The sequence below is a fragment of the Anopheles darlingi genome, chromosome 2, assembly GCF_943734745.1.
Source record: "Anopheles darlingi chromosome 2, idAnoDarlMG_H_01, whole genome shotgun sequence".
NCBI lineage: Eukaryota > Metazoa > Arthropoda > Insecta > Diptera > Culicidae > Anopheles > Anopheles darlingi.
Genome location: NC_064874.1, coordinates 56,800,797 through 56,813,068, shown reverse-complemented (window position 1 = coordinate 56,813,068; position 12,272 = coordinate 56,800,797). Strand labels below are relative to the sequence as shown.

Genomic DNA, 12,272 nt, shown 5'->3' with positions numbered 1-12,272 from the left:
GCATCAGGAATGGAAATTAAAGGTAAATTAAGCTTGGAGATCAGCTCCCAGACCATTCAGCACCGATTGAGAGAGGGTGGGTTATTCAGTTGCAGACCAGCAAAAAAGCCGTACATTAACAGCGAAGGCATAACTTCATTTTGCGATGATTTATTTGAGGTAGGATGTCTCAATATAAAAAATAGTGTTGTTTAATGATGAATCCATATTCAATCTGTTTAATTCGGATGATATGAAGCGAGCTAGACCTCCACTTGGTACTAGACTAAATCCGCAATATTACTAGAAGACTATTAACCTTCGGTTGGGCACCCGGCGTTTACCCCTTCCTTGGGCACCCGGGTACCCACATGTGCATTCCATTCCAAGAAATTTTTTCGCCGTTTTAACAGATTTATGTTAAAAATAGTGCACTAGAACTAATTTAAGGGTCTTGGCAACGTGTTTTTGTTTCAAAATCATAACAATATGCATTGAAAAACAATAAAACAAGGAACACAATATCCTTAGTTTCCCTTCGTACGGTCATTTTCTACCGAGTACGTCGAAAAGCAAGCATTAAAATCAAAAAGTGGTGGCATTTTTCTGCAAATGTTTTAATGAAATTAATTATTTCTTCGAATTAAACTGTTTTGCATCGTCAAAAGGCACTTGCACAACCCACACAGTTGATACTAGTGATGATGACCATGGTGACCTAGACAGCAAACGTAAGCCGTGATTTGTAGGGAATTCCTCACAATTTTACGAGCAGCTATTCATACCAAGATACAATCACGATTACACAATACATTTGCGTAAAGCTAGCAGTGTATGACAAAAACATTTTCTGTATTTTAAAATGTGTTTTTTTACTAATTAGTTTGTACTAACTAGTTTTCACAGGGCAATAATTTCAAAACCACGCGTGTGAAGTAAAATATTTGTAGATTACTTACAGGGGAGAAACAGAAACATCACAATCGATCAGCTACTTGGCATTAGCTAACTTTTTACCGTCGTCGACTTCACAAATGCTGGAACTTAGCAACGAACAATAAGCAACAACATCTTTTTTCATTATCCGCAATGTCAATTGTTTTGTCACATTCATATAATTTTTAGAAAACAATATGTGAGCTGTGCAAAAGTATATTGCTGGTGTTATAGCGCAACAATAATTAAAATTCAAATTTATTTTCATTAAAATATTGTAGTTTACTTATTTAACAACTAGCTGCCCCAACAGGCTTCGTACTGTCTTTGATTGGTCGTGGGTTTATCGTAAACAGGAACTTTAACATTTCAATAGATATAATTTTATCTATTCCATGATTTGGTCGTATTCGATTTATCAATGAACCAAATCAATAGCTAGGTCAGTTAGTGATGTTGGAAATAGAGATGCGACGTGATTGTAAATATGAGCTGAAAAGTTAACATGATGTTTGATTTTTAAGGCTTTGCCTTTCGGGCTAAATTATGTTATTTAGAACCACGAATTATATTTTCCCAAGTTTTTTTTTATTAAATACTTTGACTTTAGTGTTCGGTTTGCACATAGCTCGTTAAGTTCAAATGGTGGTATGGTTGTTGGTATTGTTTTCTATTGCTATTCGGTTACTGCTCCTTTATATGTTTGTGCATGCAATTCCGATCGTTTACCATTCATAACCCGATAAGTTTAAAATCGTCAATAATAAAAGGCAACAATAATTGAAAATTAATATAATTCTTGATCAATCCAAATACTTAACAACCGAATGAGTTTTGAATGTTGTTTCATGTTCATGTTCAACATCAAAGAGAAAATGTTAAGATAATTTAAAGCAACAATAGACATACCAATAAAAAATGGTAACGATGCAGCATTGTCGGTTCCTTTGTTATCATTCTCCCCCAGCCCCCTCCCCCCCCCTCCCCTTCTTCTTTCTCTCTCTCTCTCTCTCTTTCGTTTTTTTCCTTAAGATCTATTGGTCTCATTTTTTAAATTATTGTTCAAGAATTAAACGCAACTATCTTATTTTCCCACCCCTCACTCTGCTCTGCAAGATGTACGGAATGGAGGGTGGTGATGGTGGATAGGTGAAAGAAGCAAGTAAAAGAGTGAATCCAATCGATTTAGAGACCATCAAAACCTAGGAAACGATACCCATATTGCCCTAGGACGTATTTTAAGGATTGGAGTTGTATGGAGGCCCCCCCTCCCCTCGACCGATATGAACCAAATTTTGTCCCATGGTTTTTCAGGTGACCATCAATAATTGTGCAAGTTTTAATGGTATTCGGTTCATAACTTGCGGAGTAATTAATAAAGGCCATGTTTCAGCAGTCAATCTGATTGGCATATCTGATTGCCAAGCAAGTATGGCTATGGAATAAAATAAGGAATCCACGGGGGATCAGCGTAAATACCGATCGACCCGGACTATGGATTACGTTTCTAATCGGTGGGGAATCCTTCCGACTGGTTTGTTACTTGGGAGTAAATGTAGTTGAAGCATAAATCAAATTTCTCGATATTGAAGAACAGCCATCCCGGGAAAGCGACTTGGAAAATCCCTATGTTTCCTCCTCATCCTCCAACAATCATGCCCATCCATGCCCATAGGAGTGTAAAATACATACATTAAGGGGGGGCTTTGGTTATTTCGGGCCAAAACAAGGCTTATTTTTGGTGATTTTTGGTAAAGAAACCATCCAACTTAATTTTTTCAAAATAATCTCATATTAATCTACAACTTTTCAAGAATGTTTGGTTTTATTTTGGGGAAGATTTGATCAAAACTACGATCATGGCATCCAATCGAGAAAGGCAAGTTTACAAAAATGTACTTTTTGCGGTGCCCATCGTAGCAACGTGGTGGGTCATCAGAAATATACAAATCAATATTCCTTTGTTAGATTATAAGTTTATCCAGGTAGCCCCGTTGAGTTTTTGTTAAATTTCCCATTTTTCGATTTTTGGCAGATTTTTGAAGTTGAAAAAGTGATGCTTTTTTCGATATTGCCTCAAAAAACGACACTTTACTAAATTAAAAAAATTATTTAAAAAAAAGTATCAACAATTTTTATAAAAACTCGAAGGGGCTACCTGGCAAATAGTGTTCAGATTATATGTTCAAAATTTCAAATTAATCGGTCCAGTAGTTTTCAGGCTACGATGGGCACCGACTTTGAAAACGCAGGTTTTGGGAAACGCAATTCAAAGTCGCGAGAGGCTTTGAGCCTTGTATGAAAGGTGGATTTTCAAAAATCAATATCTTTGTCAGTTTTGCTTTGATTGATGCCAAAATTTTACACAGTACTCTTGAAAGAATAAGCACTCATAAAAAAAGTTGTAAAAAGTGAATGCGAAGAATTAAAATAAAATACCGAAGCCCCCCCTTAACTCGCAAACAACATCACATCGATTTACATATAAAATTTCATTATGAAATGTGATCATCGTGTGTCGATCGCTTTGAGTCCTGATGGTATCTCCAGGGCTTTTACATGAAATATGTGTGGACTATAGTGAATCTACTATAACATATTTATGGTAAATTAGTTGATGTATGTTGAAGCTACCATACAAAAAACACGTGCTTAGTTCGACCGTTAATGCGTGTAATGGTCATTCCTATCCCGGGTTATGCGACGTGATGACCTTACGGGTACGTTTGATAAGTTGATCCATCGGTTGGCTGATCCATGAATCTAGTGCTTATTTTTTTCATTAAGGTGAAAAACCGTCACATTCTGGCCGCAGTAATCCTTCTGCTAAAACGGTTCTTTGAGGTGAAGTGTCGCGAGAATATCGCGAATTTGGCAAAATTTATTGAAAAAATGGCTCGCCTACGCTGCCAACTCTTAATCGTTTCAATAATAATAGGAGGATTTTGGTTGATTTTCTTTCGTTGCATTGCTTTAAACTTTAACTTATCGATCTTGCAATCTTTAACTTATCGATTTGGCCGATTAGTTTCTTTTTTTATCGATTAGTTCAATTTTTTGGCCGATTAAAAATTCCGCGGTTCGGGTTTTGTTCGGGTTTGTTCGGGTTTGTTCGGGTTGGGTCCAGTTCGTTTTTATCGTTTTTTATTTCGTTCGTTGTATCGTTTATTTCGTTCGTTGTATCGTTTATATCGTTTTCGCTGCGGCAGCTTAAAAAAACCGTTCTATTTAAAAGACCTTGTTCAGCACTGTAATGGCACTAAAAATGAACAGAGATTGATAAGATTAGGCACGGGGTGAAAGAAAATGGGCTTGCGAATGTTCCTTACTCGTCTGATCAGGTCATCCTTACTAGACTGATCAGTTTATCCTGTTCATTCTTCAGCTTTTTCCTTCGGTTCGCCGAATAACGTCTCTGGTGTTTCGTGGAGCTGTTGAATATCTCAAAGCGAATAGGAAAAACTCTAGACCATGGTCGTTGCATCTTCAGGTTTCGAAAGTTAACGACATAATTACATGCGGGGCAAACGGTTGGCCTGCACCAGACCATTTTAGAGGTAGAAGCTGCAACGTAATTCGCTGATGAGCAAAGTGATAAGAAAATAAAGCAGTTTCTTCTTTTTCAATCTTACTCGTTCAATAATCAACTATAGCCAATTCTCAGTAACTCATACAACAATTTCATATTTATTTCATATTTATTCGTGATTCACGATTCGTGAAGTAAATTTATGTTCACTTATTTATGCTTACAACTTCCCAACTTATGTGCATCTTCACTTTTGTACCTGGCTGGGCATGCTATCGCTATCGCTGCTTTCGTACATCTTTTCTACTTTCCGTCCCATTCGTTCCCTGTATCGTGCAGAGTCTTTTTTCGCCAAGAATCGGCGGATGGCCACTTTAGCCGACTGCCTCCTATCAGGCGACCACTCGTCCAGCAGGTCGCCAACCCACTCGCCAAATGTCTTCCCATCGGATTTTACTGTCTGTCTTTCCTCGACTAGACGATCCGTCACAGCGGACACATTCTCCAACACTTTTAGCATGTTTCTGTTGTAGGGAAGAGAGGGCTCCTCCAGCCGACGCTTCATAGTGCGACCGCGCTTTTGAACTGGTATGGTTTGGGGCGGCTTTGGTTTAGGTATGGTTTGCGGTGGCGGTGTTTTAGGCAATAAACTTCTCGCTTCAATAATTCTCAGTGGCGGCGATGATGGAGCCGACAGTACATATGTAGACGGGCCTGGTTCTGGCGATTCTTCTCGACTGCATGGTTCTGGTAGATTATTGACATGTATTTGCGAAGGTGGTTGCTAAAATTAACACAATTCATCGGGATACATTATTTGGGAATCGTTATCTAACTGTTAAAGACTACTAGGCAAAATAAACTGGATTTAAGATTTATTGAGATTGTTAGGGGAATTCTTATTTGGAAGAAGTATCCTACTAGAAGAAGACTAGCAATCTAATAATTGAATAACAAAGCACGGTACTACTCACATTTAGATCCATCATTGGTTCGCGATACGTTTTAAAATTCAAAAACTGCATGGCGTTGAATGCAAACCAATTTGGAGGTGCTGCAATATCGATACCGAAAGAGGAGATAGGTATAACATAAGAATTGTTTTTTACGAAAGATGAATATGAATATGAAACCTACACTCTCCGCTTGCATTTGCAGCCTGGAATTTATAGTTAAAGTGTCTAAAGGAGCCTTGCAGGGATCTCCACTTCTGGCGAAGTTGCTGATAGGGGACTCCAAATTCCTTTGCCAAAGTTATCCAAGCATCAAGTTGCGTTATGGGGTTTTTGTATCCTTGTGCATTCCTATTCCAAAGGCATTCGAAAAATTCTACACGTTTTATGAATTTGAGACAAACTTCTCGGCTCAGTATCTAAAAGATAAAAAAAACAGAAATTTACAAACCGACTTAACAAAGTCAAGCATATTCGATGCCCAAACAAGCCTTCTACCAATACATGCATTTTTACAACTCAGCTTATTCGTTTTGTAATTAAATGAAATCGGACCATGAATACGTGAGTTGAAATACGAATGTTATAATACCCCGGTAATCACGCTAAATAAATAACTTTTTCTTCACAAAAATAATGTTAAGACAAGTCATACGGAATTTGTAGGAAGCTGAAAAAAGGGTATTTGCTTTGTTCGTGCGTTTTCAACTTACAGCTCGACTCATTTTCGTCCGCGAGTCCGTGTAATACATTGGCAAACTTTCCATATCTGTGAAGAAGAACAATTGGATTAAACCATGAATTTTCTTTGTGTAACACAACTTACTCGAAATTTTGTTCATCAAACACACAAATAAAAAAACAAATCGTCTGGCGTGGAAAAACACAGATTTTTGCGCTGAGGAAACGAAACCCAAATGACCAAGACCGCAACGAAAAGCACAAGCGCACATTCCGGCACTTCATCGGTACCCTCGCTGAACTCTCGCCCTAGCTATCCCATGCATACTCGGAGCCGTTGCAGTGCTCGAGCATCCTTTTTGCGCGTTTATTGGTTATGTGGGTCGTCCTGCTTTTTGACAACTTTTTTCTTGTTTTGATCGGAATCCATCGATTAATTAATGAATTTAATTGGTTTCGTCTCGAATTAACAAAAATCTGTTCCGCCTGTGCCGCTAGCTATATATAGATTCCTAAAAACAGGTGCAGATTACGGACCCAACATAACTAGAGGGCACAAAATGCCTAATCCTACGGCAGGTAAGCAGGAAAAGGAGCGAGAGACCGCAAGCGGATCCGTTCTTAGCGCTATTTAACAATACCGGTCGTTGCAGCATCATGGGTAAAATTCTTCACAAATGCCGACATCCCGTCCCAGGCGGCTGCCACCTATGCACACGTGTTCGTCGAAAACCGAATCCAGATGGACATGCTGATGGACCTGAATAAGGAGTACCTTCGCGAGATGGGCATTACGACGATGGGCGACATTATAGCTATTCTGCGCCACGCGAAGAAAGTATCGGAACAGAGTGCTCGCGAGAAAGTTCTGTCACTGCCAGAAACAGAGACTTCCGTACCGGTTGCAACCGTATCCGGTACGCCCAACACGGTGACGGTCAGCAATGGCAAAAAGATCGAGAAGGCATCTTCCACTCGTATGTTTCATGATGCATCCTACATGCGTTTATCGCGTGTTACTAGATCATTCATTTAGCATGGATTTGTCTTCCGCTCCAGGTATTGTGTCGTCTGTTGGAACATCGTTGACCGAAGGTAAAGCGCGGCGAGTGTTGCCAGAGCATGAGGGCAAGTACAAAATCACACTCCCATCGGGTAGTACCGCACGCAGCAAAGAAATCCTCGAAAAGAAGCTCAGTATTGGCAAGCACAAAGCGACCGACAGTGAAAGAGAATCAAGCTCAGGCCGCGTTGCGGGAACAAAGCGAGGCAGCATATTTGACCGACTGAATACGGATGAGGATGGTGATGGGCCACCAAGCACGGCGGTTGGATATGCGAAGACACAGAAAATTGACACAAACAGTACACCGGGAAGCTCTAGTTCCTCTATTTTTTCGCGTCTCGGTGGACGCGAACGTGCAGCGGAGCGAACAAGTAGTGGCCAGAGCGATGCACCATCGTCTAGTATTTTGAAAAAATCTCCCAGCTCTCAGCGTACATCACAGACCGACCAGCGCAAGGTCACTCCGATGGAGCAAAAAGTAATTTTGGTCAAAAAAATACCGGCCAAAGCGACCAAGCTATCGTCGGATGAGGACGATGAACAGGACGACTATCGACGGTCGGAGTCATATGCAGGTACAGACTCAGTTAGTGGCCCGAAATCAGTATCATTTTCTGCAGAGGATGAAGTACTGGAAATAGCTCCTAGAAAGACGTACAAAACCGGCAGTGGATCACCCGGGGGCCGTTTGCATTTCAATGATCGAGATGTGCCAGTTAAACAGCGCCTGGGTGGTATCAATCGAGGAAAACTGGTTACCGGTTCCACGGCGATTCACCGAGGACCACGTGTGATGGACCACGGTGGCCCTAAGGCTCTGCATGGCACAAAGAAGGTCACTACAATGAAACACTCCGTTGGCGGCGGTGGAAAACTGTCCCCGGTCTCGCGTGCCACCATGAAACTGGATACCGTGGTCCACGGACGTAAACAACCGGTTCATACTCGCTTAAGCTTGGGATCCGCACGCAGCGGATCCGATGCCCAGCAGTTAGTGAAACGTGTCGAAAGGTTTAGCCTCGATTCGAAGCTATCGAAAGTCGACAAAGGCAATGGAAGCAGCAATGCGAGTGTTTTCAATAGGCTTGGCTACAATCGTAAGTAAGCTGGTGTGTACATTTGAAATAACAATTTCTCTCTCACAATAAACTTCGTCAAAAAACACGTTTCAAAGCGAAATGTTCCGTTTGAATTGCGTTTCGGTGTGACCGGCCCCCGGCCAACTAGAAATGAACCGGAAACTGTAAACCTTAGCCGGTTTCGCTGCGGATGTCACGGTAAAGGAAGGAAGGTGTGGGGTGGGGGTTTGTTGTTATCTGCGAAATTTGCTTTCCGTGCTGATAAAAAAATCCAAAAGATAATTCTTACTGCGTGGATTAGAAATGAAGGCTTTATAGTCACCCGAAAATCATCCTCTAGATTGTTGCCCATTTCAACGTTGCTAGGCATAAGGCTAAAATCGAGACGTCGCGTGCTGTGGTTTAATCTAAACTTAGCACTAAAATAATGGATTTGGTTATCAAATTGAATAGTCAAACGGTCGGGAAAGACAAAATTGCCAGGTAATGATTAAGAACTGCAATGGATTACCGATTGTTTTCCATTGATCTCATTGTGGTTGCACTCCTTGCAGGTTGGTGCAGTACTCCTGCCGGGCATTATGGGCTAGCAAAGAAGCGAGACTCTCATCGACGTCGAAAGAAACGATTCAAACGCTAAAGCAGATCGAAAGCATTCTTAGCTCCTTCCGGAAATGTGGGTGACCTTTGACCCTTGTTTATCGTCGTACTTCAAACCGGTGCACCGGTGCTAATCAGACCATCCCGTTTTCTTTCCTTGCAGTGCTACGATTTGGAAAAGGATTCGAAGTGCTTTATAGTGCCGCTGTGAGCGTCGACCTAAAGCGGCTATCCAATCAGCTATTTATCGTGCTCGGCAAGGTTTCCTCGGGACTGTTTCTGCTAGCCGACCACGTCGTGTGGCTATCGCGATCCGGCATTAGCAAAAATGTAAACACAGCACAGTGGTTAGCCCGGTCGAATCGATTCTGGCTGATATCGATCGTGATGAACCTCTGCCGTGATCTGCAGGAACTCAGTCATCTCTTCATCTACTTTGTCAGCAAATCGAACCTCCTGGATCTGCTGCAAACACTGTCGGTTGTCCTGAAGGAGCACAAATCGTTAGTAGTCGATACGGTGAAGAATGTGTGCGATGTTTTCATTCCTCTAAACGGCCTCGGATACGTTAAAATGTCCAACCAAACGATCGGAATTTTGGGAGCCATATCATCAGTGATGGGCTTTCTACCCCTGATCTATCCGAGGTTAAAGTTTTAGCATTGACTTGGCCTAGGACGTAGCTTGGGACGAGAATGAGCCGCTTGCTGGCCGGCAGGAGGTTTTGTGGTTTTAAGATGGTGAGCAACTGAAACAAAATTATTCTTCATTACAGCTGGATTGGAGGTATTGCGATATGGGGTGGGTGTGGGAACAAATAGCAATTGAGTAGCTTTGGGATGGGAAAGCAACAGGTTTTGTACTGTATCATTAAAGCAAGTAAAAAATCGTTTTCGAGAAAATCTCAACGGATGGCGAGCCATCAAAATTCCGAATTCAAAGTGTCGAACTGTCAAACCAGAATATGTTTACAAACATTCGGGAGCGGAACAGGAAACCGCCTTTTTTTGCCGGAAAATGTCCTCTCGATCGCTGAAAGATTGGGAAAATATTGCCAAGAGTCTCAACGAAGGAAATGGGGAAGAGGCCGAGGAGGAGATGGACACCCTGGAGGCTCTGCAGGAGAAGATGGCCAAAGTGCCGCGCGGTATGTTTGTGAGTGGCTGGGATGATCCAGACGAGCTGATCGAAGAGGATAAAGATCCAAAAGGTAAGGTTTCGGTCATACTAAGCTATGCCAGTGACATTCATAGTGCTTTCGGTATCTTCTACCTACTTACAGCCAGCCTTGAGCGACACGCACTGTGGGCCGCCGGAGAGAACAAGCTGGATGTGGTTGCTGCGATCGTTAGCCGTAAACCGGCCGTCGTACATGCGATCGATCGCGACGGTTACACCGTATTGCACAAGGCCAGCTACAACGCCAATCTACCGATGGTCCGATTGGCATTGAAGTACGGAGCGGATGTACATGCGCGCACGAATATGGGTTGGACGGCGTTGCATTCGGCCTGCAAGTGGAACAATGCTGGCCCTGTGGCACTTTTGTTACAGTTTGGTGCGGACGTGAATGCGGGCTCGGATGGGGATCAGACACCGTTGCATATTGCGGTGACCGTTTCCAGCTGCCGAGAAACGCTAGTGACGTTACTGATGAACGAGGCGTGTGATCCAGAGCGTCGCAACAATTCGAACGAAAGGGCCGAGGAGATAGCCAAACGAAGTGGGCCCTCGTTTCCGCTCTTTGCGATGGCACACTCGGCCTATCGGGTCGAGACGGGTATGATTGATTAGGTTACGGGGGGTGGTTTAACAATGAAATAATGATAGTGAAGTAGATGGTCAAGTGTCCAGAAGCAGATTAGCAGATAAGAAAGCCTCTCATGCGAGTCAGGTGAAATCCACAATAATTTCTTCAATTCGGATTCTCTATTACAACAGATACACAGTATCCATGCAATGGAAAGATGAACGCGTTTATCTAGTTGCTTGACTGTTTATTAGAAAACGACCCGAACAACGTGATGCTAGTGATTAATACCGAGTTAGGCACCCGGAGTACCAGGGGAGAGTACGAAAAATAAAGAATTGCGTATCGCAGGCGAACGATGATGATGAACACAGTCCTGGTGTAAGGGTGTGTGCACGTCGGTGCTGCAGCCTTGCCTTAATCGATGCAAACCTTCTTGAGTGGAGGTTCGATGCTGGACGAGCCAGCGCCGGCATTGTTCCGTTGTTCCTTCGGCTGATGAGCGATATCGCGCAAAATGCTAGCATTGCTATGCTCCCCAAAGAGTCCAGCAAGAAGGGCCACTCCGTACCCGGTCGCACGTTCGCCATTATGCACCGGTGCGGCCATATCGATGTGCATCCATGATCCACCGTACTCGAACCCAAGATGGGCCCCGATGAATAATCCGGCACAGCTGACCTGGGCATTGCCACGATCCATGACCGAGTTTTTCATGTCCGCTACGGCCGAACTGAACTCGCTAAAGTGCAACTCCGGACAGTACGGTACCGGTGAGAGCAGATCTCCCGTGCGACGTCCGATTTCCAGTGCACGAGACTCCCAATCGTCGCTATTGGTAAGGATTGCGCCATGATACTTGCCCGTGGCGATACCCTGTGCTCCCGTGAGTGTAGCCATGTCCAGGATGATGTTGGCCTTTAGGTCACGGTCGGCGTAAACGACACCGTCGGACAGTACCAGCCGACCTTCGGCATCGGTATTGTTGATTTCTACCGTACAGCCCGAGTACAGACGATGGATGTCATCCGGACGTGTCGCTTCCGGTCCTACGGCGTTCTCTGCGAGACAGAACACAGCGTGCAGATTCTGACGGAAACCGCTCTTGACGGCGGCATAGAATGCACCGAGAATCGCAGCTGCACCACCACAATCCCGCTTCATTCCCGGCATGGCCGTTTTGCCCTTGATGCTTAGGCCACCGGTATCGAAAACGATACCCTTACCAACCCAGGCCACGGTTTCCGTCGCTCCCTTCGGCTCATAGGACAGTACGGCCAGGGCCGGTGGATCTAGGGCAGCCTTTCCTACACCGTAAATGCCCCCAAAGCCTCGCTCCTTCAGTTCCAGGCCACGGATTATCTTCGATTTCAGTCCTAAGCCGGCGGCGATATCTTCCACCTCGGCCAGAAAGCCCGATACGTTCATCTCATTGCAAGGCGCATCGACGATCCGTGCGGCCAGTCGTATACCGACCGTAACGTTGGCCAAAGCGACCACATCTTCTTCGGTGACTTCGACGACGGCCTCGGAACCGCTATCGCCAACCACTACGAACTCGATGTGCACCGTCGGTGGCGGTTGGGCCGTCGCTTGCTTCGACGTTTTGCGGTTATAAAGCGGAAAGGCGCGTGCAACGGCACAGGCTGATGCTAGCAGATCCTGTTTTTCGCAAACGATCACGATTGATTCGCTGACA

At 43.7% G+C, this 12,272-nt stretch overlaps 5 protein-coding genes across 5 annotated transcripts in view; 3 read left to right on the top strand and 2 right to left on the bottom strand.

Annotated features, from left to right (window-relative positions):
• Positions 1 to 4,611: 4,611 nt before the first annotated feature.
• LOC125948720 (transcription factor Adf-1-like) lies at positions 4,612 to 6,308 on the bottom strand. Its single transcript, XM_049675060.1, has 5 exons — positions 6,224 to 6,308; positions 6,111 to 6,166; positions 5,582 to 5,816; positions 5,419 to 5,498; positions 4,612 to 5,228 (listed from the first exon to the last, which is right to left on the bottom strand). Exons 1-5 carry the CDS (start codon positions 6,237 to 6,239, stop codon positions 4,692 to 4,694), a joined length of 924 nt encoding a protein of 307 aa, XP_049531017.1. The 5' UTR covers positions 6,240 to 6,308; the 3' UTR covers positions 4,612 to 4,691.
• Positions 6,309 to 6,503: 195 nt separating this feature from the next.
• On the top strand, positions 6,504 to 8,340 carry LOC125948703 (uncharacterized protein C19orf47 homolog). The gene is made up of 3 exons (XM_049675015.1): positions 6,504 to 6,657; positions 6,732 to 7,055; positions 7,138 to 8,340. The coding sequence occupies exons 1-3, from the start codon at positions 6,639 to 6,641 to the stop codon at positions 8,247 to 8,249; spliced, it is 1,455 nt and encodes a 484-aa protein (XP_049530972.1). The 5' UTR covers positions 6,504 to 6,638; the 3' UTR covers positions 8,250 to 8,340.
• A 110-nt stretch (positions 8,341 to 8,450) lies between these two features.
• Positions 8,451 to 9,709, top strand: LOC125948730 (peroxisomal membrane protein 11B). Its single transcript, XM_049675071.1, has 3 exons — positions 8,451 to 8,706; positions 8,778 to 8,899; positions 8,987 to 9,709. The coding sequence occupies exons 1-3, from the start codon at positions 8,651 to 8,653 to the stop codon at positions 9,481 to 9,483; spliced, it is 675 nt and encodes a 224-aa protein (XP_049531028.1). The 5' UTR covers positions 8,451 to 8,650; the 3' UTR covers positions 9,484 to 9,709.
• A 63-nt stretch (positions 9,710 to 9,772) lies between these two features.
• On the top strand, positions 9,773 to 10,930 carry LOC125948726 (ankyrin repeat domain-containing protein 49). Its single transcript, XM_049675067.1, has 2 exons — positions 9,773 to 10,033; positions 10,106 to 10,930. Exons 1-2 carry the CDS (start codon positions 9,841 to 9,843, stop codon positions 10,615 to 10,617), a joined length of 705 nt encoding a protein of 234 aa, XP_049531024.1. The 5' UTR covers positions 9,773 to 9,840; the 3' UTR covers positions 10,618 to 10,930.
• Positions 10,828 to 12,272, bottom strand: part of LOC125948699 (probable aminopeptidase NPEPL1) — a 1,983-nt gene continuing 538 nt past the window's right edge. The window contains exon 1 of the mRNA XM_049675010.1: positions 10,828 to 12,272. This exon is cut by the window's right edge and continues 538 nt beyond it. Coding sequence (XP_049530967.1) covers positions 10,991 to 12,272 — 1,282 coding nt within the window. The 3' untranslated portion in view covers positions 10,828 to 10,990.